The sequence below is a fragment of the Pelecanus crispus genome, chromosome 8, assembly GCF_030463565.1.
Source record: "Pelecanus crispus isolate bPelCri1 chromosome 8, bPelCri1.pri, whole genome shotgun sequence".
Lineage (NCBI taxonomy): Eukaryota > Metazoa > Chordata > Aves > Pelecaniformes > Pelecanidae > Pelecanus > Pelecanus crispus.
Genome location: NC_134650.1, coordinates 4476335 through 4504224, shown reverse-complemented (window position 1 = coordinate 4504224; position 27890 = coordinate 4476335). Strand labels below are relative to the sequence as shown.

The 27890-nt window shown below is 41.8% G+C and overlaps 3 protein-coding genes across 4 annotated transcripts; 2 read left to right on the top strand and 1 right to left on the bottom strand.

Annotated features, from left to right (window-relative positions):
• The first annotated feature begins 4948 nt into the window (after window positions 1–4948).
• On the top strand, window positions 4949–7615 carry LOC104029107 (leukocyte cell-derived chemotaxin-2-like). Of its 2 annotated transcripts, none has more exons than XM_075715574.1 (4): window positions 4949–5042; window positions 6449–6545; window positions 6687–6832; window positions 7345–7615. In XM_075715574.1, the coding sequence occupies exons 1-4, from the start codon at window positions 4994–4996 to the stop codon at window positions 7509–7511; spliced, it is 459 nt and encodes a 152-aa protein (XP_075571689.1). In that variant the 5' UTR covers window positions 4949–4993; the 3' UTR covers window positions 7512–7615. The 2 variants fall into 2 exon arrangements, with proteins under 2 accessions (XP_075571689.1, XP_075571688.1); XM_075715573.1 differs by having other exon boundaries at window positions 4949–5045.
• A 6512-nt stretch (window positions 7616–14127) lies between these two features.
• Window positions 14128–18818, top strand: LOC104029106 (myeloid protein 1-like). The gene is made up of 7 exons (XM_009480321.1): window positions 14128–14173; window positions 14674–14806; window positions 15706–15857; window positions 16395–16565; window positions 17355–17469; window positions 18033–18196; window positions 18628–18818. Exons 1-7 carry the CDS (start codon window positions 14128–14130, stop codon window positions 18816–18818), a joined length of 972 nt encoding a protein of 323 aa, XP_009478596.1.
• Window positions 18819–22644: 3826 nt separating this feature from the next.
• On the bottom strand, window positions 22645–27041 carry LOC104029105 (F-box/LRR-repeat protein 21). The gene is made up of 4 exons (XM_009480318.2): window positions 26670–27041; window positions 25584–25706; window positions 24722–24893; window positions 22645–23324 (listed from the first exon to the last, which is right to left on the bottom strand). Exons 1-4 carry the CDS (start codon window positions 27039–27041, stop codon window positions 22681–22683), a joined length of 1311 nt encoding a protein of 436 aa, XP_009478593.2. The 3' UTR covers window positions 22645–22680.
• Between the last annotated feature and the right edge of the window lie 849 nt (window positions 27042–27890).

Sequence of the window (27890 nt, the reverse complement as noted above, 5' to 3'; positions counted from 1 at the left end):
AAACGGGCAGACATGGCACTTGGGGACATGGTTTAGTCTACCCTTGATTGGTTTAGTGTGGACTTGGTGATGTTAGGTTAATGGTTGGACTGGATGATCTTAAAGGTCTTTCCCAACCTAAATGATTCGATGATTCTATGATTACCCTGGGACACAAGGGGCATCTCGGGGCTGATGCGCCGCGGCGGGAGGAAGGGACACAGGGCTGCCCGGCTTGTCCCATTGCACCCTGGCACGCTGATGGGGACCTGGGACCCCACAGAAATTTCTTTCTGCAAGAGCCAACAGGCAACTACGTACGGTAAACTGTGGGGTTTAAAGCTAACAATGGACTAAATGAAATACTGGGTTCAAACTGCACCTCGCCCGGGCTGAGGGGCATCTCGCGGGACAGCCCCGAGGCAGCTCTCCTCAGCTAGGGAAGCGCTGGAGAGACAAGTGCCTTTGCATGGTTGCACACAGTATCTTCAGTTGCTCACATTAGCTAATAAAAAAACCACTATGTGTTTCTACAGATTGAAGCAAGGCTTTTTGAGGAACCACAAAACCCTTCTTTTCCACAGGCTGAATGTTTCTAAACTATTTCCCGCGAAACTCTGCAATAAAGTCTCTCTCTAAATTACACTCATTAGTTAAATTGGGTTTTATTACCATCCTTTCCCTCAGTGCCCATGACACCAGCTGGATGCTGCATTTCAGAAATCCATTACATGCTAACAACAAAAATGTTGCCTCTTAAAAAAATAAAAATAATAAAAGAAAGACTTTTTGGTGATAAAGTAGTTCCTATTCCTTTAAAGGTCCAAGATGTTATCAGAGAAGAGGAGAAAGATGAAACAGCTGCTTTTGGACACCAGAGTGCTCTCTACAATGCCCTGTTCTTCCAATTAATTTTTTTGTATAAGTTTAATTAACAGAAACAGTCAGTTGTTATCTACATAGACAAATTTCTGACTAATTCAGGCCCTCTTTAGCAGTCTTTAAGAAACTTGGGCAACACAGCCCAGCACTGCAAGAGTAAAGTGTGCTGGCACATGGGATCACAGCTTGTCACCTCCTCGAGCGGCTCATATGTGGCATTTGCCACCATCAAAAAAAAAGAAAAGAAAAATAAGACATTGATAATAGACATCTGTAGTACCAGGCCTTGGGGCTCATTTCCCTAGAAATTAAACTAGAGTCTTGCAAAATCTGGATATTTCAAAAACCTGACCTTTAGGTAACCAAACTGCCCTCTCTTCTTTACTGCAATCTGCCCATACCCAGGGATTTCATTCTGTTTTAACCCGAAGGTCTTTGAAGCATATTTAGATGTTTCAGGTTGTACTAAGTGATGAGCAGAAGAAAATGAGAAGGGTCCTGTCTGTTGGGTAATTCCAGTAAAGCAGAGCAGGCTGTGAGCTTCAGCATACCTGTGTTACCAAAAGCTCAAAATGGAAGAGGTGGGAGGGAGGAACAAAGAGAATTTTTAGCATAAATTAGTTGGGCTGAAAATTCACAACCTTTAGAGCATTGCCAATAAACTCAGTCATGCCTTGGTACTCGGTAAAACAGAAAGGAAACTATTACAGCTATTTGCATCCCTTCTGTAACAGGGGAAAAAAGAAAACCCTCATATTGCTAAGTGACAGACTGAGTCAAACACTTCCTCTTTAATGAAAACTTTATTACATCCCAGCATGGTTACAATTTTGGAAATTGCTTTTAACAAGTTTGATGGGTTTTGGAGCTAGGACTTAATGTTATTGTCTTTTAAATTTGATCTTCTTCAAACTACATTTAATTTGATTGTGCTGTGGTGCTTACTTGCATATGAGCATGTCAACATTTTGCTATTTATTCACCCCTTTGCAAGCCAGACACCCACCTCCCCCAGTGCCACCCCCAAACACAGCACAGGGGGTATTCAGAAACCACAGGGTGTCCTGCAAAGCCCACAAAGCTGCAGTGTTTGGGTTTGGTTTATTTTTTCTTCCCCTCCAGACATACATGCTACCTAGGCTCCGCAGCTACTGCCAAAGAGGATTGCCTTTCCCACACGCGCATTTTAACATCTATTTCTCAGTGGCTCCCAGCACCACGTGAGATGAGGAAAAACCCCATCCTGCCTCGCTTACCTCCCCCATGGTTTCCCCATCTCTTCCCCAAGGATCCCTTCATTTCCTGCATCGCACAGGCCCTGCCCTTGGTTTTGCTTCCCCTGTCCTGCTTTAACCCTTTCACACACCTGCTATCAATGCAAAATTAAGTAACTGCCAATCGCTGCCACCTTTCTGCAACCAGTTTTTCTGCAAAGGAGAAAAAAACCCAAAAAAACCCTAAAGCACTTCGGCTGCAGCTGGCAACAAGTAAAATGTGAAGAAATTGATAGGGTATGTGCATTGCTTCAGTCCTTGGAATGTTGTTCAGACACAGAATAAGGCTGTAACCCCTGTGAAACGCAGTGTGGTGGGCGCAGAGGAGACGAGCGAAGCATCTGCTGCTCTTGCGCAGTTCACACAAAATCTACATTAATCACTCTTTGCCTCCCTGATCTTTATCTCGGGGTGTAATGCAAAATGTCAGCAAATAATTTAGTCTTTACCAAGTTTAATTCACTCAATTAAATCTGTAAAAACTTTGCAACTCAGTTAGCAAAATGAAAACAAAGCCACAAAATGTCACGGAGGGGTGCAGGGAGTCAAGCCTTGCAGACCTTAGCAGCTTTCCCATCCTCCACACACCAGAGGCAGCCAGGCAGTAGCTTATTAAAAAACCCTGAAGAAACCAATATCTAACCTGAGAATCCAGATTTCCAGAAAGCTCTTAACCCAAATTTCCCAGTGTGACACAAGAGCAGATGCACAGTTTCTACAGTCTACATGGCCAAGTGTATTGGTGACCCTGCTGATTTAGGACATGAACAGAAGTTAGCTGTTGTGGCTTCTCTCGTGAGTCAGGGGAATATCAGAGATGGCGTGGGCTGACGGCCAAGAGACCTTAGCGTTGTTTTTGAAGAATGCCCTTGAGGCTGGTGGATTTTCCTGTTGCATCTCACCATGGTACATTCACCTCCACTGCACTAAACTGAGGCCGCAACTTGAAACTGAGAAAGTATCTGGCCTTCAGGATATTTATTAGTAACAGAATTAGGGAAAAAAGATCATTTTCTGAGCTGCTTAGGAAACGCACAGAATTACTTCACTCATTCTTTTTTCCTCTTTGATCTCAGTTGGCAGGTCTCTAACAAAATTAGCAATTAACAAAATGAATTTAAGATAATGCAATTTTATCTGGATTGGTTTAGCTGAGCCCTGAGCATGAGAAGCATTGCACAGAGAGCTAGGTAACCGTCATTTTTTTTTGCTACATACTCTGTCTAAACATATTGTTTCAAAATGTTACTTTCAGATAGATTTCTCCCCTCTCTACACATAACATCTGATGAGCAGGAAAACAGTAAACCAGAAATGTTTCTTCTGGAGAAAAAAAATCACGCAGGGATTCAAATGGGAACACGGGGTGTGGGAAGGCGGTGGCAGGTTTAAAACCCCTCGTGTAGCAGGACTGGCACAACCCTCCTCCTCGTCTTGCTCATCTGCAGTGCGTTGTCTGGAGCTGAAACGTCTCACATGGGCTCCACCCAGCCAGGCTTCAGCTGGGTTCAGGTGTTGGCTCTGTCCAAGCCAAGCTGTTACCTTGTCACTATTACTGTATGACAGACATAAGTGACATGGTTGGATGACACTTCACTGGGAGAAGGGGAAAGGAGAAGGCAGCACGTGTGTATTGAAGACATCCTGATGGGTTCATAGAATCACAGAATCGTTTAGGTTGGAAAAGACCTTTAAGATCATCCAGTCCAACCGTTAACCTTCACCTTCTTTTCCCTTGAAATACAACTTCTGTTCAGTGGCATCCAACAGCAGCTGATGTTTCCATCACTGGCAAAGTTGGGTTTAAATCCTGTGCAGCAGAACTGCTCTTGGTTCGTTTTTGAGATGCAAGGCCAGTCTTCACCTATCTGGTGCCACAAAAGAGACAGCAAGGGCACAGCATCCTGGCTGAGAGCCCTGACCCAAAGCTGTATTTAACCTGGGCTCCTGGTTTTCATTGCACAGGGAAACAAAACAGTCAGTGGCTCCCAGTGGCACAGACCGGCTGGCCAAAGAGCTGAGAAGACAAACAACTTCCAGATCCTGGCTGTAAACCAGGGCATTGCATTCCCTCCCTTCCCAGAAACAACATTTGAGGTGGCCTTATTCATGCTCCAGTGTTCTCTTCTTCTTCAATTTCCTGTAATTTAGTTCAGCCACAATATTACAGGGTTTCTAACATTTTCTGTTCAGGCCCAGTGAAGATTGTAAACATGTGTCTCTCCCAGTGTCAATGCTGAAGGTTCATCATCAGCAACATGGTAATATCTGGGATGCATTAATGAAGCCGGCTAATAAAAACGGGATGCAAGGATCTCATTTGGCAGGTCGCCTAATCAGATTTTTTCCTGCAAGTTGGGTGTGATGCTTGGCACAGAGCTGTGTTCACCTGGCTGAACTTCCTTCCATGAAGCAACAGCCATGGTGGGAGTGCAAGGTATCCATCTGCCCAGATATTTTTTTAAGTTCATTTGAATCTTTTCCCTTTCTCCACCCAAGTTATCTTGCTAAACTTCAGGTTTGTGCAACAGGCAGGAATGAAGAGAAATAGTTCAAATTGTCCTTAAAATGTGGGTTTAATATTCATGGTTTCATTGTAAACAAAAGCAAACAAAACCACAAAGTTGCTGTTGCTAAATAGGGTGGAGCCCCTACAACACCCATTAGCCAGGCTGGTGGTACAACTCGAGAGCTGCTGTCAGTTCTCGCTGTTGGCCTAGATCTGCAAGCAAAAGAACTGAGGCCACATAAATTTTCTGATTGGCTGGAAAAATTTGGATACAGCCTCTGTTGGGATATATAAATAGAAAGCAAAGTATTTTAGACCTTTCACTTTGAAAGCAGAGCTCTCAAGGCGCATGAAAATGCACAGAGTCACAGCAGTCATTCTCGCAATTGCGATCTCCAGTGGTGAGTTAGCTGAATTTTGTCAAACTTTGCTCATTGTAACCTGCCTTCTTTTTCTTTCCCTTTTCTTTTCTTTTTTTTTCCTTTTTTAAGGAAGTGTATCTGTAAGGATTTAGGAACTGTTTTGTTCTCTGCCATTTTTTGCTTTTGAAAATAACCCCTATCACACTGCATAGAAACCTCCACGGGAAAATCCTTTTTAGATAGGGTAAAGAGTTGTGGCAAAATTTTCTTGGAGTAATAATGTTGATTGAGTAAGAAAGAATCAGCCGAGGCATATCAATTACTGACAGCATGCATGTTTTCTTAAAAGCCTTTTACTTAAAGATCAGCCTGCTGAGCGTAGAGTGTTCCCAGAGATGTTTCTGTGTTTAATGTCATCACCTTTGATTTCACGAAGAATACACAATAAATGAAGACTACCTAGAGCAAAGGGCTGTTTTGCTCGAGGAAGGCATTAGAGATTTCCTGCACCCTTTTAGCACCAGAGCAGCACATCATTTCCCCTGTTCGCGTATACTCCCAGAGCCCAACGGGGATGGTGCCTGCCGAGCTGGTCACACGCGAATAAACCTCACCTCATCGCTTCTTGCTCAACCAACCCCATTCTTGCTAGAGCATCCCATGGGAAGCCCTAGTAGTTTTGGTGCGGGGAGCAGGGCTGTTAGAAGCTCGTAGAAGGTACCAAGTCAGGGGTTGCTTTTCCCCTTTTCTCCCCCATAAATATCTTCCCTCTCTCAGACATTGCCGGGGCCATAGGATCAGCACGGGTTTGATTGTGGGTGATGACAGCTGGAGTCTGGAATAAAAAATATGAGGATGTTACCCTACTGGCTGCTACTTTGAAACGGTAACATGGAAACACCAGGAGATAGAAAATGCAATTTGTAAAAGCTAGATGACAGCTTTGATTTTTGACTGGATCCCACATTAGGGAATAGGAATGGACCTGGTGGGTCTCTCTCAGCCCCATTTTCTACAGTTACAGTTCAGTATCCCAAGATCCCCGGTGGCTCAGGTTACTTTCCAGGCAGAGACAACCCGTAGCTCCAGCCCCACGCCTGCCGTGGGTGCAGCACGTCTGCCCTGGGGCAATGGGAGAGGAGCAGGTCACTCCATGATGTCCCCTCCAGATCTATTTGTTCTGCCTTTTTGCTTTGAAGTCACTGCTTTAAGTACCCTCAAACGTCATTTGACAAAGCATAAAACAAAAAAATGCTGTTTCATTGCATCCCTAAAATTAACTTGCATTAAAAGATGAACAACTTTCTAGTTCCCTGAAGCCTGATGCATAGTAACACCAAAGTCCAAAGGGGCCTTGCTATTGATTAAACTACAAGGGCTGGGAAATCCCCTTTCTAGTTTGTGGGTTTCATCTTCTGTTCTTCTCTTTTCTTCTCTTCTAGCTGCTGCAGCACAATGGGCAAAAATCTGCTCAAGTCAACCTTCAAACCAAATCAGAGGCTGTGACTCCTATGGCTGCGGCAGATACAATGACCCCAGGTCCTGGGCTGGGATGATGGGAGATGGCTGTGCTTGAAACTTTCTTAAAATAAAAATAAGCATGAAAAAATGGGTAAGAGGAGGGGTTCTAGCCGGCAAGGCACTCCACCGCAGGCTAACTTGCTTGCTCTTCTTCTTCAGAGGAGGGAGGAAGCACAAGGGAGTGGACGTGGTGTGCAAGGACGGCTCGGTGGTGTACGCACCCTTCACGGGGAAGATCGACAAACGAGCCAGGCCCTACGGAAACGGCAATGCCATCGATGATGGAGTCCAGCTTTCAGGATCAGGTACCAGAGCTGAAAGACATGTGTCTGATCGCAGAACACTCCGATTCACTTATAGATCTTTAAACTGAGCCAAAAAATGGTGAATGCAACCTGAACTGCAGTGTGCTTGCATGTGAATCCAAGCAAAAACCGTAAGTTTGAAATCCAGCTTCTGCTAATGCAGGAAAATTGATTGAAAGGATTACAGCATTTCACCTTTATTAAAAAAGTCAAAGGATGAAGCTGGTCCCTTTGCACATTTGGGGTAGGAAGAGCCTCCGGCTTGCTCATGCAGTTTGACCCACCATAATCCCCTTCCCCACCCTCCTCCACATTAATTTATTTCTTTTCTTATTCTCTCTTCTTCATGCTATAGGAGCATCACAGCATTTTCTGTAACTTTTTCTGCTGCTGAATCTCTTACCATTTTATTGTCATTTGCGTTTTGCTACTGAACATTATGACTTTGCCAGGCTTTTAAACCTTTTCACGGGAGCAACAGTTTCCCCCTCTTTTCTCTCCCCTGTTAACAGGATTCTGCATTAAGATGTTTTACATCAAACCTGTCAAGTACAGCGGCCCCATCCAGAAAGGAGAGAAAATTGGCGTCATGCTGCCCATGCAAAGGGTCTACCGAGGAATTACGTCCCATGTCCATATCCAGAACTGTGACTTAACAGATCCTACTCACAACCTGTAAACGGGCAGCTGCGCAGCAGGGACAAAGCCTTCAGCCCCCAGCTTGGGTAATCAGTAAATTGCTTGGGCATTCGGTAAATTGCTTGGGCATAGGTAGTCACTGTAGGAAAGTGGAAGCCACTGAGCCTCAAAGAGTTGTTCCACCTAAAAAGTAGCCATGAACAAAATGCTGGCGGTTATCTGAACATAACCAGACTCAGAGCGAGGTATAACGCATGCTGCAACGCTGCTGTTGTGTCTTGTACATCGCTGCACTCATAGATGAAGGCTGAAGCGGTGGGGAAGGGACAGTGGGAGGTGGTGGGTCCTTGATGCTCAGCAGTGAGCAGTGAGCCGGGCTGCAGCTCACTTGTCTTGGACTTCTCTGCTCTCTTTGCAGCCAAACGCGAAGATTTCTTCAATAAGCCGGAAACTTCACTTGTGCTTGCATATGGAAAATCACATTATTAAAGGGCTGCTTCACTGCAAATTGCTTTGAATTTCTTTGGTGCTGTCACAGAGTTTGGGCTGGGTTCTGCTTTTTTAATGCATCTGGGGAGAAAAAAACCTGTATAAAGATGAAACCCAAATCTTTCCTGGGGCCCATCACCAAAAACATAAAACAACATTAATGAATTAACTCCTTTTCCCCAGACTCCTGCTTCGGGATTGCCTTGGCACACCCAGGTTTCCTTTTGTCCAAGTGAGGCATTTCTTTCCATTAGTAAATCAGCTGAAGACTTTCTCGGAATGACAAGCTCTTGTTAACAGGACAGGGCTTTTCAGGCCAAGGCTATCGACGTGCTACTGGGAGCCTCAAGGGCTAAAGTGCTCTACAAGTGCTGCAGACTCGCGTATTTACTGATGCCACTGCAGCCTCGGATAAGCAGGGAAGCTGCTTCAGTGGGAGCTGCGTATGTCCTGACAGCAGATTTGTTTTTTCTAAGAAACTACAATTTTTGTTGTCAATACAACTGAGCTTTCTGCTAAAAAAAAAAAACTTTTCCATATACCAAAAGCAGAAACACTTCAGCAAAAGTCCCCAGGGTTTTCCAGTTTTGCCCAATTTTTTTTTTTTTTTTGTCATGAAGTTGGCTGCCTGCAGAAAAGAAACACTTCCACTTAAGTTTCACTTGACTAAAATCCCAGTTTTTGACCCAGTTATCAACTTTTCACACTTGAAAAGGGAAGGTCCCAATCAAGCCCCTGTGTCTCCATGCAAAGCCTAACGAAAGACTGAGCTGACCTTGCTGACTGAGCAGGGCACCGAGCCTCCAGCCTTAATACCCTCTACTGCAAAATTAACATTTTTACTTGATTTTAGTCCTTGTACGGGAAAGAAAACATGATCCTACACTTTTTTCCCCAGCAAAGACAGGTAAGCTCTTCCCTGGGTCACACTTGTCTCCCTTCCCCTCCCTCAGCCGTCATGTGCATCAGGAACCTGTTAATAGGGACAGAAGATCCCATCACCTCCTAAATTCCAGCACACAGGTATCGCCAGGGCCCCAGGAGGAACATGAATGCCAAAACAGCTCTGAGAGACCCCAGCCTGCCTTCTCCCTGCCCTCGGCACAGCACCCTGCACTCCAGAGACCTGTGCCTGCTCCCAGCGACTCGTGGTCCCCCCGGCTTGTGACGGAGCTGCTCCCAATTCACCAGCTTTGCTCCTCTATAAGTAACATTTTCACCTGTACGTTAATGAGAAGAGCTCAGCGCTTTTCTGGTCTGTCCCCACAGATTGGTTTCACAAACCTTTTCAGGGAGCTATTATTTAATCTGAGTTTTTCCAGCAGCGCAGGGAGGCGCAGTGCTTTGGTACAGGGATGCGGGATGCTCCAGCAGGTGCCTGAGAGAGGTAGAGGGCAAACGCTAAACACTCCTGGTTTAGCTGGGGCTGTCACCCAGCAGCAGAGAAGAAAAAGTAAATACCGCTTTCTATCGTAGGTTACAGAGCAGTTAGGGCAAACAGTGTAAGTAAAACCAGCTTTATCTTTTCAGTCTAGTAACAAAAATAACTGGCTGCAGAAGAAATGAAAATATAATTCATAGTTGACTCTGGGAAGGAAATAAAGGGCTGATACAATACAGTCCTAGAAATATTCAAGGTGAGGGGAAAGGATGCTGGGGGAAGTAACAGGGGCAACTGGGCTTTTCGGGAAAGAGTTGGCAAACTCAGGCCATGCAGAATGGCTTTTTTTCTGCACCCGTTCTGCAGGGATCCTTTTCCTTGCTATCCCTTTCATTTTATAAGTTTGTACCACAAGGTGCCAGGCAGAGAAATAAGCTGGGATCCCAAACTATGAAGTCCTAACTGCCTAAGGCTGCAACCCAAATCCACACTATTCCCTTCTATTTCCCCGAGCATTAAAGGACTTTTGGAGGATTCAGCCAGAGCATTGGCCTCCCCACAGGAGAGGACATTGGTAGCAAAAAGATTTTCTTTTGTGTTCCTCCATCCTCCCCATTAAAACCTGCCTAACTCAGGCTTAGCAAGTATATAAAAAAGGCCAAATAAATTCGAGATGGAGTCTTCAATCAGAACTGTGCACCGGCACAACTTCAGCTTCATCTTCAGCTCCTACTTAGCAAAGAAGAAAGGCAACACACTCAGATCTCCTACAGCCTGCTAGCTACTTAAAATAGCATGCCCAGCCATGCCTTTTGGCTGATCAGCTAGCGCGACCTGCTGATTTTTCACCGATACTACAATATAAGCCGGGTACACAAAGCTCAATTAATCGCTGGGGCAAAATTCCTCTTATCTCAGCCTCCTCAAGTGATCAGAAGCCTGAAGAAATAGCGAGTGCAACCTGCTTTACGTTGTGCCAGCCTGATTTTCACCACGAAATCTTGTGCTGCTAATTGCGCAAGTAAATTCTTCTATGGTTAATTTTTAAATCATAACTTGATTGTTAATGACTAGCCAAAAAATATTACTTATTTTCCAGATAAACAGCTTTTAAGGTTCTTTAATAACATATTTTAATGCAGATCAGCCTGGAGGCAAGTGCTCAGCATTGACTCATTCCCGCACTGAACACACCGGGCTAGCCAAGGCGGCCAAAGCCAATTGGTCTGTAAAATAGAGCTGGGAAGAGGATTTACCTTTTCAATTCCCTGCTAACAAGCCTGGCAAACCTACAGTTATGATACTGTAACATCTCCAAGAAATAAGATGTGCAGCTCTCTTTTATCCAGTTCACTGGGGCTGCAGCCCCACAGAGGCTGCAAAAGAGGAAGGACTCCATGGACCAAACCATCGGGGTTTGGACGTTGGTTGAATCCCACTGAGCTGAAACATCTATAAAGGAAACGATGGAGAAACCAGCCCTCGCCTGTGGGCAGCAAACGGAGGACGGCAGCACAGCTGGAAGGAAACCGCAAGCCTTGGCTGGGGGGGTGGGATTTGCCCTGGCTCAGGGTTTGGCCTGGCTTTTGCTGCTGTTTCTGCTCAGAGTCCATTGCCCAGGTGTGTCTCACAGGTTTCTGGCTTTTTTCCTCCAAAAACCTTATTCCATCATTTATCATTTTCCCATTCAGAGATAACGTTAAGATAATTGCAGTGTTAAGAGGGACTAGCCTAACGTTTGCAAGGTTTATATGGACACGCACGGCGGGTACCATCTGTCCAAAAGCCCTGGTAACTGGCAGTGGACCCCCCTGCAACACGACGTAATTCACGCAGCAGAGTCACAGCATCTTTGGAAAGGCTGAAGAGCAAAATAGGGATTTCTCCTGGACAGCATCAGGCCTAACTCATCCGCTGCCTGTTGATACCCACCCAAACACTGGCATTTGCCCGCTGCACTCTTGCTCAGTCCATAAGACGACCTCAAAGGGACTTGCACAGCCAGGGAAGTTACTACTGACATAAAAGGGACAAAATGGGGAACTCACACCGTTCATGCAAGAGAAAGAAGTCAGCATTTCCCAAGCCAGCCCACCTGCTCTCAGCGTGCTCCTCACAGCGCTGCACACTGGTTCCTCTCCATCTCCTTGCCTGCTCCCAGCTGCAGGGAAGGAAATGGTGCAACTGCAGCTCCCAGGGGCCGTGCAACACCGGCTGGTTGTTCCATATCCTTCTGTTAGTGTGTGCTGAGCAATCAGTTTGTGTCTTTCACAACAGCACTTACCAACTGTTGTATTAACATCTTTGTTGCCCAACACAGGAACGCCACCAACTTCAGTTCAGAGCTTCCTCATGCCCAAGGTGAGAGGTCTGCACCTTCCAGCTCGCCCAGGAAAGATGGGGAACGCACTGAAAAAACTCAACTTCAATATCATACACTTGAAAACTGTTTTGTTAAGAATAGTTTACCAGAAGTGCATTAGAGATATTATTGTAGCAAATGACATTTTGACATGTTTTAGAAAGAACAGAGCAAGATACAACGCTTAAGATCTCTTATGGAGAAAATATAAAAATGTACACAGCTACGAGCAATTTGCAGTGAGCTCTGTTAACACAAATGAGAGAGAAAAAAATCACAAAGAACGGGTAGCTTAGAGCCATTTTACAAAATACCAGACTGCAAGACAGGACTCGCAGAAAAGCTTCTTCAGTGTCTGTGCACCTATAACACAGTTGTACTTCTCTCTTCATGCCTACCAGCTCAGCTGGCTTTACACCTGGCCTTTCCTTCGTAGGAAAGTGGAGTGGATTGAGATGCTGCAATTCCTTCCTTGGTAAAATTAGGAAAAGTCTATAAAAATCATTAGCTTTTCAAGGCAGGTCCGCCCCAGGTAAAATTTATATAATGAGATATTAAAGCTCTACTAGTGCAAACTGGCAGTCAGGAATAAAACAGAAATAAAATCTGGTTGAGAGAGATCATTATTGCAGAAACCCCACTGGTGACCTCTCAACTGGGAATGGCCAGGCACCACCCAAATAAAGTCTTTATTTTTAAATGGTTTTGTTTCCTATAGGAAAAAAAGCTTACAGCAGCTAGCATCAAGCTAGCCAAGCTCAGAAATACTTTACTACCTCTATGCTATGAAATCTTAATTGAAAGATGCCACCCATACCATGCTGATTCTTTCTGCTAAGGAGAGTTGAGGGGTTTCGTGGAGAGCTTGTGCCAAACAAAGGTGAATAAGCCTGGAAAGCTGGAAAGAATATTACGCAAGCTCTCCCAGCTTGTAGCGACGGAGGCTGTTTCTGGCAAGGGTCACACAAACCCACATACCCCATCTTTCAGTTCAGGGGTGAGCAGCATCCCCAAATCCCAAATACCCACTGAGAGCTCTTACCAGCACCTTGTATCTTTTGTAAGTCTAGACACCATTATATTGAGCAAATTACAACCAAAAGCCCCATCAAAACTAGACTGAGGGGACATAACATTTATATAAATATTTCTTTGGTGGCGACAAGTGTGAAAAACAGCAGTTCTTCCTGGCAGGATGGGGGAGAAAGCAGCAGGGGTAAAATCAGCAAAGCCATTTGTAATAACCTCAGGAGGGCTAAAAGATGGCTTGGGGCTTAAATATTGGCTGTAAAAAAAGCTTGGAACCACAAGCGAAAAATTTGTGTCTGGCTGCTTGTTCCGTGGAGATTTTCAGAAAACACAATGCCCAGATGCTCTTTGCAAACCAGAAGTGGGGCAGAGAGACAACTGTTTCTCCTCTGAATAAAACCTGCAGACTTCCAGAGGTTTCTGTAACTTGGAATATGGGATAGTTCATGTGAAGGCACCACGACTCATTAAAATTTCATATTAACTAAGACGTGTCCGTAAAAAAGATCTAATGCTTTTCTGTAAGTAGTGCAGAAAAATCCACCTGAAGGATTAAGAGAGACACTAAGGAGCCAGTTTAATAGTACAATAGCTGAAATCAAGCAGATACTAAATGAATCATTTTAAAACCTAGAATTTTTAACTCCATGTCAGTTATGCCATGCAACTTGGGTTTGCAACTGTTTGTTTCAAAACTGGAAGATGTTTTAATAAGAATTTAGTTGTCAAAAACTAGGGTTTTAGTCAGTGAAAAGACTTCATGGATTTAAGTCCAGGCTAGGTGATAATTTCAGCTGAGCAGGGAAGATGACATGTTTGCATGCAAAAGCATCTGTATTTCTTAGCCTAAGTGAATACTCATGCTACAGCACACGTTACAACTTCACACATTCTCTGCCACTCTGCTAGAAAGCTGTAATGGGCGCATACACCTGGGGAGGAGGTACTGGAATGAGCAGCAAAGGACAAACTGGTTACATCCACCATGAAGTTTTGCCCATCCTTTCCCTCCAACTCAATCCTCTGGACCGTGTTCTTGGTTCCTGCCATTTTTGGCCTAAGCGTGCCTTTCCTTCGGGTGGGGAAGAAAAGGTGTTAAGAAACGGTTCACCCAGAGCTTCCTGAAATGTGGGATTGTTCATTTCCATCTGTTACTGTGTGCTGAGACCAATTATTTTCTCAGTCTTTCCCAACCAGCTCTAACAACCGTTAAGAGTCTGTAGACATCCTCAGTGCCTAATATGGCAACACCACCTGCCCAGAGATATACTACTTTGCTCAAGACTGATTGGCCAAGACAATAGACTTGGCCTTTCAAAAACACATAAATACCCCAGGCAGCTACTGCTCAACGTCTTTGATTCGATCAAAGAACACCGGTGAAACAGCCACAAAATGACAGCTCTCAGTCTGGTCGCTCTGGTCAGCTTGGTGTCCACTGGTGAGTTGAGATTGCTATATTGCAGTTGGTCTTGACTGGTTTTAGGCAGACACTAACAAATTATTGAAATTCACTCAAATATAAGTAACATTAAGTTTTTTCAATCTAGTTTTATGAAGATTTATGGTAATGTGCACAGTTATGACTATTATAAAATAGGGAATTAGGTGTGCATTTAGAGTCATATTAAAGTGTTTAGAGGTTTCATGAAGAAAGTGAACATAGTTTGACTTATTTCACAAACAAATATTAAAAATATTTATCTATAGCTTTACTTTGTTTTTAATGTACCTACCTCAAAATAAGACCTCAAGAACAAGGGAGCAAACCTATATAGCAGGTTGTACAACGTTCTTTAACTTACAGTTTCTGAAATTATACACTCCCATGAGCTCATGTCTTCCACTTTAAACACCCTATTTTGCACCTTAACACTTTCTGTTGTACTGTACTAAGAACATGGTTGAATTTTCCCCCATTTTGCTCTTTTGCACGTGAAGTTTTTGCCAAGCAGTTGGACGCGCACCCACCCCAACAACAACATGGACACTGGGCACAGATCTGCAGCGGGAATCCCACCAACAAAATCCGGGGCTGCGATAGATATGGCTGTGGCCAATTCGGTGCTGACAGGTAACACAGTGGGCATCACGAGTCTCGAGCAGTGGGGTTCGCTGTTGCTTTCCTAAAATAAATGTTCACACAGGAGAATGCAGAGTTTAACCAGAGCTGACACTTAGAATGAGAGAATACTGTTGTTGCGGGACCTCTTACTCATTTTGTTGCGGGACCTCTTACTCATTTTTGGGACATTACTTGGCAATCTCGTGGAAGCGCAGTAATACCACCACTACTAACTGATGCGTGGGTGAAGAAGCGAGACCATTACATGAATTAGCAGCCAGAGTAAAGGAAATGGAAAGTATTTCAAGGATTTGTGTCATTTATTCTTGCTGCTTATAGACCAGGTATTTAACTAACATGCAGCAACAGCTTACAGGAAGCTAAGCAGACTAATTTACACAAGCTAAAGGTCTGCCAGCATCACTGTCTTTAAGTAGGCACCTCCTAACAGAACAGGTTATATTTCCCTGAAAAATGCTTTTATGCATAGAATGGCTCCTGCCTTCCCTGCGTTCTCCTGTTGTCTCCTCTCTTCAGGCAGTATAAGTGTCCATCCTCATCATGCAACTTCTGGATTTCTAAATGAGAAAATGCCAAATGTAAGATTTTATTTTACACCAGCACAGATATATTTTGGGGTAGAACCAGCGTGCTTTTCTGTAACGCCCTGAAATATCCCATGAACTTGGAAAAATTAAAAATGTGCTTACAATTTGAAATCCCATCCCCCTTTAAAGGAGGTCAGAGTAATACGAATATTTTGCCAGAATAAAAGATTTCTTTCCAATTTCATTGCAGACACAAACATTTTGTTAGACAAGCTTCAGATATCATACTGTGTTAACTGCTCCATCTATACATAATGTTAAGCCTGACAGACTTCTCTAACTACATATTTATGTTTTCAGGCACAGTGGTAAAGGAAAGCACGTGGGTGTGGATGTCATCTGCGCTGACGGAGCGACAGTGTACGCTCCTTTCTCCGGCCAGCTTTATGGACCCATTCGATTCTTTCATAATGGAAATGCCATCGATGATGGAGTCCAAATCAGGGGACAAGGCAAGTAACAACAGCAGATATGTTGTGGGGCATGCACAAATAATCATTTTATTTACTTGAGTAAGTTTTCTGTGGCTCCTTAATTCAAGCAAAGTGTTGATTAATCTTACACCCTCTCTAGTTCCTACACCGAAGCACAACTAGACTGCTGCTAAGAAATAATCAGAAATCAGTTGCAGCAGGATGTAGTCCTTTTCCTATGCTTTTCTTGGAGAGAAGGGGAGAAGGGAGTTGAAAAACAGGTAGCAGAAAAAAACAACAACCCCAAATAAAAAAAAAAGGAAACAGTAAAAATAAAGTATCAAAAATATGCTTTCAATTTTGCTGAGAGGATGTTTTCCTGCCTCTATTTTCCAACTCCCTCTTTCCCACAGCAATCCAAGTAATTTTGATTTCAGGATTGTTGGTACCTTGACTATCTTTCTGCTTCATCATTACAGTCTCCAGCAAGAGGCTAGCATGGAAAGTTTCTTGCTCACCCCAAGAACAGATGCAGCTGATGTTTTCTGACCTCGCTTCCTCTCCTGTCTCTCCCAGGTTTCTGTGTAAAGCTCATCTGTATTCACCCCATCAGATACCACGGCCAAATCTATAGAGGACAACAACTCGGGAGAATGCTGCCAATGCAAAAAGTATTTCCTGGCATTACCTCTCACATCCATGTTGAGAACTGTGACCACTCTGATCCTACTCCTCTACTGACGCCTGGTAAAAACCAAACAAACCAACACCCCCCGCCCCCTCCCAAACCCAAGGAAAAAAAAAAAAAAACAGAATAAGTAGTATAATGAATGAAAATTAAGTTACTAATTAATTTCAAATAAGGACAACAATATAAAATAGCAATAGCCCCTCTGTCTTAGGTTCTCTCTGACAGGAACATCTGAAAGAAAGAAAATATGCATTATAAATACAGCATAACAGGACTGTAGACAATGTTACAGGAAGGAGACTATCAGCTTATCAAGTTGCATTTTTGCCCCCCCAAGGCACAGCAGCAGCAAGTCTCAGCAATAAACTGAGTCAGACATCTCTTCTGTTTGTACCCCTTTAACTACTAGCAATGTTTTCAGTATTGCATCTTAGCAGACTTTAGGATGGTTCTTTGTAAGCACAAAGACTACATTGGTAGTAATGGAGAAGAGGACCTGGGGAGTCCAGTCCCATCAGCCGGGGCATAGAATAAGAAACAAAACCGAGTCTTTTCCTATCCCTCAGATCACACTCTAGGAATCGTGGTACTCTCTTTGAATTTGTCCTTTAACGCATGCTTCTTATATGAGATAACCTTAATCCAGAAACATTACAATCCAGTCTTAGGTGTACATTCTATTTACGTTTCCCAAAGGATGACAAATTTTGTGGAGTGAACCATCCAACTACATGTGTGGGATGTAATTCCAGTATGTTCCTAAAATTAAAACATAGTAGTTACAAACATGAAACACTTAGAACCTAAAAGTTAACTTTGATGTGCTGTGTTTCTGTATTTCAAAGATGTCCCACCTTTCCCACAACAAGACACACAATGGTCAACAGTGTGCTCTGGCAATCCTACAAACGAGATAAGAGGCTGTGATAACTACGGCTGCGGATACTACGGAGCTCCAAGGTACTATAAGTGGAACACGTTGGGTTTTGTCGCTGCTCCACTGAAAGAGAGTTGAATTCTGTTTAAGCCATTTAAGAATTACAGCTTTGAAGGTAATGGACATGAGGCAATTTTTTCACTACAGGGGTAATGCAACACCAGAACAGGTTGCCTGCATTGTTCATAAAACCTCTGTGCTCGGAGGTTTTTATGACTCTGACTAAGCTGTTGCAGACCTGACCTGGTGTCGGGAACAGTCTTGACTCAAGTGGAAGGTTGGATTTGATGATACCTCCACAGGTACCTGCCAACCAACATTTCTGTGACTCTACAGTTCTATTTAAAGGCTTGGAAGAAAGTTTTTTTTTTCCTCCAATTTGCAAAGCCATGACTCTAACATCAACCCTACATAGCATTACATCATCTACACCAAAAAACTTAATAGATTCTTCAGCCAGCCAACTATGTCACCACTGTCTCAGTACAAACAACCCATTTCCACATCTTGTAGAGTGCTAACTCATCTATCTCTATATAATGTTAGGTCTGACAAGAGACTTTTCTAATTATGTATTTGTTTTCAGACGCAATGGTAAAGGAAAGCACAAAGGTGTGCACAGAGGCGTGGATGTCATCTGTGCTGATGGAGCAACTGTGTATGCTCCCTTTTCTGGTGAGCTCTCCGGACCCATTAAATTCTTCCACAACGGAAATATCATTGATGATGGAGTCCAAATCAGGGGAGCAGGTAAATAGCTATTTTTCATTTAATATTTCTTTGTCTTGAGGTCCTATAGGATGTATTACCTTGCAGCTAGCCAAGTAGTTAAGCAAGGTACGTATTTTGAAACACTGCATCTTCTATCGTTTACATGCAGAACTTTTTACTCCTATGTTAGAACGCAAATAATTGAGTTCTGTAGAGTGTCTTCAAGCTCTTCTCTTTACTAAAGCAGGAATTCCCACCTCCTCCCTGCCTCCCATCTTCTCTTCCACTAAGCCAACAACTCCAACCACTATCTCTATTTTTTACAACCACAGTGTCTTTGCTATTTTGGTATTTCCACTATTGCTATCTCAGTGGAAAAGACAAGACAGAAAATGTTAATATCTCTGAAATAGTACAGAATAAATGCTTCATCAGTCACCTGATGTTCTCCCTCCTCTTGTTTTCACCAGGCTTCTGTGTAAAACTAGTCTGCATCCATCCCATCAGATACAGAGGTAGAATCTCTAAGGGACAAATCCTTGGGAAAATGTTGCCAATGCAAAGAGTATTTCCTGGTATCACATCTCATATTCACGTTGAGAACTGCGATCACTCAGATCCTACTACCTATCTCCAAAGGGGGAAAGGGCAAAAAGTGTGAAATGGAAGCATAGTAAATTCCAAATAAATTCTTCTCAGCATCCAAAAGTTGTTTTTTCTTATCATGTGGACAGCTTATCTCAGTGAAGGAAGGAAAAAATAAAAAATGTATCTTAGAGAATTTAAAAAGTTATACAATATGCACAACAACAGTTTATATTACTACCGATTCAATACTTTGAGCCTTACATAATATTGCAAGGTGCTAACATTAATATACACTCCAGATACTGGTTAGGTACTGGTTTTTAAGTACCTGTAATTGTTGCAAACATTGTATCTTAGGCTAACTGATGAACTTCGATACACCTTGACAAACAAGATTACTTGGAGCGGCTGAGGGAACTGGGGTTGTTTAGTCTGGAGAAAAGGAGGCTGAGGGGAGACCTTATCGCTCTCTACAACTACCTGAAAGGAGGCTGTAGTGAGGTGGGTCTTGGGCTCTTCTCCCAAGTAGATAACAATAGGACAAGAGGAAATGGGCTCAAGCTGCACCAGGGGAGGTTTAAGTTGGATATTAGGAAGAATTTCTTCACGGAAAGGGTAGTCAAGCATTGGAACAGGCTGCCCAGAGAGATGGTGGATCACCATCCCTGGAAGCGTTCAAAAAATGGGCAGACGTGGCACTTGGGGACATGGTTTAGTCTAGTCTACCCTTGATTGGTTTAGTGTGGACTTGGTAATGTTAGGTCAATGGTTGGACTGGATGATCTTAAAGGTCTTTTCCAACCTAAACAATTCTATGATTCTATACTTTGGATTTTGAAGGCACCTGAAAAGTAGAAGGAAATTTATTGCAACACTCCACAAGGCATAAAAGATTCTGTTTGGAGTTGTCATACCAGAACAACGACTGACTCTACTGGATGGCAAAAGGGACTCCACACAAGGAAAAAAGATTTTTTTATTGGAATTTGCATTTACAAGAGAATTGGGAAATTAGCAACAATTATAAGCTTTCTCAAGGAGTCTGAAAAGTCAGCAAGCACAAAAACTAGCTCACCCCCTCATATGGCAGAAAAGGTGCACTACTGTTGTTAGCTTCTCACTGGAACTGGGGACTTTTTAGCGACCTTACAAATCTCCTTAGCGTATCAGGTGTAAATGCTGTACTTAATTTTGAGGGGTTTAGTTACTCTAACAAACTGTATCACTGCATTATACACTTTAGAGATGGCATTTTAGAAAGCCTTTGCAGGGTACTGAAACTAGGAAAAGCCAGTAAAATAGACAAAACTTGCCTTAGCTAGGACAATGCAGAGCTCGGAAGTACAGGCTTCTCAAGGGACAGTAGGAAGTAAAGGCAGCAGGCAACTGTCCACAGGTCCTTGGAAGTGCAATACCTCCACTGCTGTCATTCAGGATGATCTAAAGGAAAAGAAGAACTAATGCTGCTTTACACAGGGCAGTGTTTTGACACTCCTCCCCAAAGCACAATGCACCAACTCATGACACTAAACAAATCTAACGCTAAAACTATAAAATTCAACACTAACATGTCAGATCTTACCTTCCACTTGGAATTGGCTTCCCACACTACCAGTGAAGAATCAGTATTTCACACTGAGACTAGTGTATCAATTTTGTTGGCATTTAGTTATAAACTCAAGTATCAACTGGTCTTACTTGTTAAGATCAGTTAGCAGAGCGAATGCACAAAAATCATCGCATCAAAATGCACAACGTTAATAAATGCAGGCCCATTTTTCTAGAAGCTTGGAGCTGGAGCAAGCTAACACTCATGGCTTCACAGAAAAGCTGCTTTAGTAAGAGGGACAGAAAAAGGAACAATATTCAAAGCAGCATTTTAACAGTTTCCTCCCAAACTATATTTTCTATATATAGCCACTAGTGTTTGATACTTCATTAGTGCCTTTACGTTGGCTAGAGAGACATGAAGGACTCTAGGACTTACCAACCATCTTTAAGATTTGTCTACATTCCATTTTATGGTTTCAGCACATCAAAAATCCTCGAGTTTGAGGCATGAACATGAAATAACAATGACTAATTCAATATAATCCAGGAGTTAAACATTTCTACTGCTTCTCCCCAGGTTTGTCAAGTACATGGTTTCTGACAGGACAGAACCCTGCTTAACAGGATGATGTGGTGCAACAGATGGATAAGAGTCTAGTATCAGTGCACGTATTAGATCACTTTATTACTTTTACATTTAAAGCAAACCACAGATCTTAAACCAAATACTGTTTAGAAATATTTCAGTCTTTTGTTTAAAAGACAATTATAATCCCCTTGATTATGGAAGCAAGTGCTTGGGTAACAGATGCTAGCAACCAGAGTCAGAGGCTTCTTAAGTGTGCAACAGGCAATAACACATTACTGATTCAGACAGGCATTATATGTGATCTTAAATCCTTTAGCTTGCAACTGGGAACAGGTCTGCCCAAGACAATGGTCATTTAACCCTTCAGCTGTTATTTTGGCAGTAAAGAAGTATAAGCGTGAAATAAACTGACATAGTTTATCTGATGTGACAAATACTACCAGCAAATCAAATGTAGACTTCTCATCATAAATAGGAAAATAGAACAACTACAGCATGAAAATAATTACAGCAAAATTTGTATACAATGCATTTCAGTTTACAGTGTGCAAAATGTCGACACAAAAATATTCTAATTCACACCAACTCACCATTCCTTTCCCCTTCAAAGAAAACAAAGAAATAAACCAAAATCACCTTCCTCAAAAAACAACAGCAACAAGTAATAAACAGTTCTGAATTAAAAATTTCGGGATCACCTCCAGCAATCCTTACTCTAGAAAGCACATCTGACAGCACAGCTCTGAGAGATACAGGCAAGATTACTACAGCCCATTTTGGCCTGCCAAGTATTTATTTATTTAAAGTGCTCTAAACCCTTGATGCCAGACAGAAAGTGATCAAAGACAACTCTATTCCATTTGATCCTTCCTTCTCACTCGCCACATCTGTAAGATCCTTCTTATCTCTTAATAATGAAAGTATGGAACAGCATTCAGACATCAGTCTCTAATCAAAGACTTGAACTCTCTCAAACCCAGAAACTATTCCTTATACTCTGGCAGTTTCCAAAGTGCTTTGTCATTCACCCAAGCAATCAATCTAGATCCAAACTTTTAAATTCATTAATTTTAACAAGGTCTCTTTCCCCATCCATTTAATGCACAAAACAGAAAAACAACATACTGTACAATGCAGTCTATACAGTTTAGCTAATCTGACAAAATTATTTAAAGTGCAATTTAAACCAGGACTTTTTATAATAAGCATAAGCTTATTTATCAGAACATTTTAATATATTAGCATGAGTTTAAGCTAGATTATATTTGAGTAACCTGGGCTAGTGTATGTATAATAATGTACAAGCTTTTACATTTATAATATGAATATTTTTCAAAATAGCTGCATAAAATATCATGGCAAATAATATGGTTTTCCTGAACTCCAAGTTGTATCCAGCTTCCCATAAGGTTAGACTTGCTAAAGGAAAAAAGTTTCTCTAGTCCTCTTCCGACTACATCGGAAAGACTAAACAAAGAGATGAAAAAAGAAGTCTTTAATGTGGATGGAACATTTAAACTGAAGCTCAGAGAAACCCAAGTTCATTGAAGTTTGAAGCACCTGTAAACCACAGACATACTTTCAGAAGTGTTAAGTACACTTAACCACACTTAACCTATTTTCTATCTCAATATGCCGTTAACATTCTCAAATGTTTTGCTGTTACACTACTAGAGGTTCTCAATGTAGAAAAGCTCAAATCTGGAAATAAGTTTTCATATTTCATTTTTAAATTCTTTATTTGCATAGAGAGCAACACCCTGGTTCTACCATTTTATCCACAAATGTAGAGAATTTACCATGTTGGCATCATGTCAGGAAACCATATTCTTCCAAGGTGTTTGGAGACTTCCAAATGAAGTCGATCTAAGCTATAATCATTATCGGGAATCAGTACCTCCTCCATTATAGAAAGCTGGGTAAGCCTGCCTCCACACATCTTTACAAATTCAATAAAACCTCTGCAAGTTACTTCACATTCACCAAGTCCCATTGCTGTTAAGTTCTTACAGCGCTCTGCGATCCGAATAAGTTCGTCATCCAAAGGTTGAAGTCCATTAGCACACACAACCAACTCGATTAACCTTGGGCAATTCATGCCAATACGACCTAACATTGCTTTGCTTACTGCACGACCAAAGTAAAGGTGTGTAACAGGGGTTTCCTCTCTGAGGAAAGCATCAAATTCTTCTTCATATAAGAAGAAATACATCACAATGTTGACTTTGGGGGAGTGTTTAACAAGAGCATCCCAGCTTTGCTTTTTAATAGTGTGAAATTCAACTTGTCCAGGATTTTCACTCACAATGTCTATGCGAAGGTGTTCAAGATCAACATGTTTTTCATTTGAAAGAGCCAGCAGCAGTTCATCGCTTAATATGTAGTAGTTCAAAGCCAGCTCCTTAAGTCCATGACACTGGTCAGCAACACAAAGAATTCCTGAGGAACAAAAAAAAAAAAAAAAAAAAAAAAAATTAAATTACTCTACAAAACAGAAAATGAGTATAAACACAGTTGTTTGCTGCAAAGCTCAAGCAAATACTAATTCTGTTGGCTTGAGTATTCATGCCTATATCCAAAAACCATGAAATATGATGAAGTTCTAGATATCCACATCCTTTTATGGGGTTTTGGCCATATACACTTATCAGTAAAAGAAGCAAGTCCAACCCGTCACATTCATCTCAGATCTGAGTATCTTTCCGCCTCTTTGTCCTTCGCTGTGCAGAATTTCCTCAGCTTTGAAGAGGCAACCGAAATCAGGTAAGATCCAGCTGAAGTTGCCATTGTTCCCTTCCCTAATACTCCTTCCTTCAGCATTCATCTAAGCATTCTATATAAATGACCACCAGCAGCCTAGTTTAAGAGCTATGCTAAAACTGACCCTTCCCCAAATTACGACATAAACAACGTAACTGCTCTTAGTCTGTTGGACACAAAGTACACAGATTCAATCACCTTTTGTAGACTCTGGATAAGAATATAGGAAAGAGACCAGACCAGAACTCCCTTTCCCTAGCACCAGGTTTCAGGAGAAAGGTTAAGTGAGAAGGGACCCAAACCGGAACTTTCTAGCAAGCCTGTATTTTGAAGGGAGTGAGCCCTTCACCAGCCAAGGCTGAAACGAGCAAGTTCATACTACCAGATCTGGACACACGAGGGCACTACAGAAACTGAAAGACTCTCAGTCTTACACTACTAGTTTTTGAAATCTGTACACACTCCATGTTTTTTTTTAATGTAACTTTGAAGTATTAACACCTTTGTCAGTAACTTAAACTCACAGCACCTGGCAAAACCCTTACTGACAACTGCTTTCATCTCCTTTATCCCACCAACCAGTAGTTGGTTCATGGGTCGGGGATTTTGCGTGCGTGTTCCCACAGAATGCCAGCTAGTTAAGTTTACAGAGTTGCACACATTAAGCAGCACACATTTGGTTACTCTTGCACGGAACTGGCAATGGACATGAAGTCTTTGGAACATGTTTTAAAGGCTTGCACTAAGTTTGGAGGCTTTTCCTCCTCAAGGCCTATCATCAGCCGAGATGAAGCAGCTGAGAAGAATGTAAAAGAAAAAAATCCCCAGGATTCTAGAAGATGCAGTCAAGCGAGGATCACCTCCATCTTCATTATTCCAACTCATTCAGTAATACAAAGACGTTATTATTCTTCCCCTTCCAACTATCCAAAGCCAAGACTAGGTCAATAAAAGGCTTCTGCCAAGAGACTCAGAAAAGCACTAGAAGTTTTATGAATAACTTGTTTCAAACTAAGTCTTGACTATTGTTTTATGATACTTTACTATTACATTTTTCATATATATTCACTACTCACCAGCAGGAGATACATGAGGACAGCTGCTCATTTTTAGCAGTTTTAGAGTATCACTGTTGTTAGCAACAAGAACCTTCAAGGAAGGATCATCAAGTGGTGTGTCATCTATCTTGACTGATGATAATGACTTGGAGTTTACAAAAACTACTGTCAGTGCTGAAGCAAAATGAGCCTGTTTGGAGAAATTGAAGGAGGGGAAAAAAAAATCTTATGAAAAGATAGGCAGAACTTCAGCATCTAACCTTCAGGTTTTGCATGCACAGAAAAGTACAAACATAATGACTTCTATAGGCATCCCCTTTCTTGTGTAACAAAGAAAAGGTTATTTGAACATGAACATAGGAAATCTTTGTTCAAAAATATGGTGCTGCATGTGACAAAAATTAACTCATCCGCTCTGATTTATCTTTTCACTGTAATAAAACAGGGATAAGTGGACATAGTGATGAGCCTGAAGTATCCAGAATTTATCTGCAGAAAAAAGGAAACGGCGTGTTTCATTTTCCAGAAAGTAACTCTGCTGTGACCTACATCAAAGAAAAAAAAAATCTCCCAAATATTTTAACAATATGTTGCAGCACGTGATCATTCTATCTTTTAATCTAGAAATGAGGAGACTCAAGCCTTCCAAATGATTCCCCATGTCTACACCACAAAGTATCAACACTACTAAATTTGATGAATGCAATCAATGTTTAACTGTTTTCCTAATACTAATGGATGCCACAAACTAAAGAAGACATGCCAATAAATACAGAGCGTTTCAGAAAAATTACTATCAACTGAATAACAACACAATAAGAAAGCTAAAGTGGTTTAAGAGTGAATTAAGTCATTCTAGTTACAGTTTGTAGAACACTACCTTAGAGACATTCATGAAGCTTGGCTTTGCTGTAGAAATCAAACCCAGTGTCTTGATAGAACAGTTCACCAACTGAGAAAGGATGTCACAGGCTGCTTCTGCTGACTCAGTACTACTATCAACCTATAAAAGCAATTTAAAAATCACAAGCCATTCTTTATTATTATTTAGAAAACAGCATCATGGATACCCAAGACTGCAAGGTCCACATCTACTTTACTGTACTGCACCAGACTGCATTTACTACAAGGACAAAACGCAACATTAATTAGAAGTTTCAAGAGAAGAGCTCAGGAAAGTTATCATTAGAAAATCTTCCTGAGTACGACCGCTGGGTATTTCCAATATGAACAGAGAGCTTAAACCTAGAGACTTGTCTTCAAATAACCTCATGCCTTCTGAAACAACTGTAATTAGTATTTGTGTTATGATAGACAGTGGTATGTATGCACCTTTTTTTAAATGCATGCCAATTCTAAACTCCTAGAGCACAAAAAAGACTTGATAAAGCCTAGATGTACTCCAGCAAACTAATCCGTTTTACCTGCAGGGGTAACACCTTTGCACGTTGAATAACAAACTGATTCTCAAATCATCTATAAGCCTGATCACTAACTTTGGACAAATCACTCTTTCATCTCACCCTCCTGCTCTGTAGTAGCTGAGATGATAAAAGAGTAGCCGAAAAAGCTAAAAGTTGCATTAAGACATATAATGCCAATTCATTACAAGCAGTTACATGAAGTGCAGAAGTTACAGGTATTTAATAACTGATTATCCACAAACTGCTGTGCAGCCAAATCATGGTATCTTCAGATGTAAAACTGCTACCAGTGCTGAGAAAAAGAAGCTTCTGATTTTCATCCTAGGTTTAAGATCAATCCTTTCTTCTGCTTTTCCTTCACAGCTTAGAACTATGACATCCTCTAAGGAGAGGTGTCTGCCAAAAGCAAACAAAGCACCCGCAATTCCAACTATGATCTTCTCAGATAAACAGAGTAAACTGTATCAAGCATTCAAATGAAAGAAGTCCGCATTTATGCAATCCTGAGGCTACAAACATGCCTCCATTCATCCAAGACCTACCTTGAAGCTGACGTACTGCAGATGATCAGCATGCCTCTTGATAATCTGCTGAATGAGATCAGGATGTGTAGACTTTAAGTAAGAAGTAGCTGGCTGGCTAAGTTCAAATTCAAATCTCCTCCAGAGATCTGGGATGTGAAAAATTTCATTCCACCGTCGACAAACAGAAGATGCCCTGGCTCGATCTACTAAAGGTAGAAATTGAAAAATACGCAGAATAACATGGTGTGGAAGGCTTCCCCAGTCCATTGAGGTGTGCAAGTCAGATTCACCAAACACCGAGCCATATGAAGAAGTTTTCTGTTTTTTGCTTTTCTGTGATGTTTGAGGAGCTTCATTTTCAGCCACAACTTTCTGCCTAGCTCTCTTCATCGTGAAAGTTTCAGGTACTGGAACGATCCAATGTATTCAAACTACAGTTTCCTGAAAGGTCTCACGTACAGTAGGTCTCTAGAAAAATACAGAAGATTAGGGGAGGAAGGGAGAGAAGACAGTGAAAACACAGCAAGAGATAACAAGTTCATCGAATTTAAATATAGCATGTTACTATGAAAAAAGGTATGTCCATAGGTCAATATTCAGTGCACAGACATTAGCAAGGACCTTCTTTCTCAATACCTTTTATTTTGTACAACTGAATTAGAACCTGGAGAACTTGCATTTGTTAATTTACCAAGTGTAGTTTCATGTATTAGTACTTCATAGTATATAAAGCACTTTGTATGAAAAAAAAAAAGAAGTATTGAACAGCAATTTAGTTAGCAGTAGCAAATTGTATAGGTTTAAACTTAAACTCAGCAGACAAACTAGGGAATCTACTCACAATTTCTAGAAGAATTTTATCAACTACAGAACCCAATTCATAAACTCCTTTTTTAAACACTGATGAACTTGGAACAGATGTGTCAGAAGAGTCAGATTCAAAAGTTTTGCCCGCCTTCCCCACTGCTTTGCTTGGTTGGTTTTTTAGTTTGGTTTTGTTTAAATCACACCAGGCAAAAGAGAAAATGTTTGTACAACTAACAACAAAAAAACTCAGAGGCCACTTATCAAAACAGGGCAAAGTAAGTGAGGTTCACATGCTGTTTTTTTCAGCAGGAGAAAAGGACAGTGACCTCAGAACACAGCAAACTGCATGAATCCACTTCACCGAGGAACGTTTGCCACATGAGCAAGAGTTCAGGAAAGAGCAGCATAAGAAAGAGCTCCGCTTTCACACAC

Coding starts and splice junctions, on each gene's coding strand:
- LOC104029107 (XM_075715573.1), top strand. CDS start 4,994: ATGAAAATGCACAGAGTCACAGCAGTCATTCTCGCAATTGCGATCTCC. Junction 5,046..6,448: donor CGCAATTGCGATCTCCAGTG/GTGAGTTAGCTG, acceptor CTTCTCTTCTAG/CTGCTGCAGCACAATGGGCA. Junction 6,833..7,344: donor AGTCCAGCTTTCAGGATCAG/GTACCAGAGCTG, acceptor CCCTGTTAACAG/GATTCTGCATTAAGATGTTT.
- LOC104029106 (XM_009480321.1), top strand. CDS start 14,128: ATGACAGCTCTCAGTCTGGTCGCTCTGGTCAGCTTGGTGTCCACTG. Junction 14,174..14,673: donor GGTCAGCTTGGTGTCCACTG/GTGAGTTGAGAT, acceptor TTGCACGTGAAG/TTTTTGCCAAGCAGTTGGAC. Junction 17,470..18,032: donor GGATACTACGGAGCTCCAAG/GTACTATAAGTG, acceptor ATTTGTTTTCAG/ACGCAATGGTAAAGGAAAGC.
- LOC104029105 (XM_009480318.2), bottom strand. CDS start 27,041: ATGAAGAGAGCTAGGCAGAAAGTTGTGGCTGAAAATGAAGCTCCTCAA. Junction 24,894..25,583: donor GCTTCATGAATGTCTCTAAG/GTAGTGTTCTAC, acceptor TTCTCCAAACAG/GCTCATTTTGCTTCAGCACT. Junction 23,325..24,721: donor TCCTCATGTATCTCCTGCTG/GTGAGTAGTGAA, acceptor TTTGTTCCTCAG/GAATTCTTTGTGTTGCTGAC.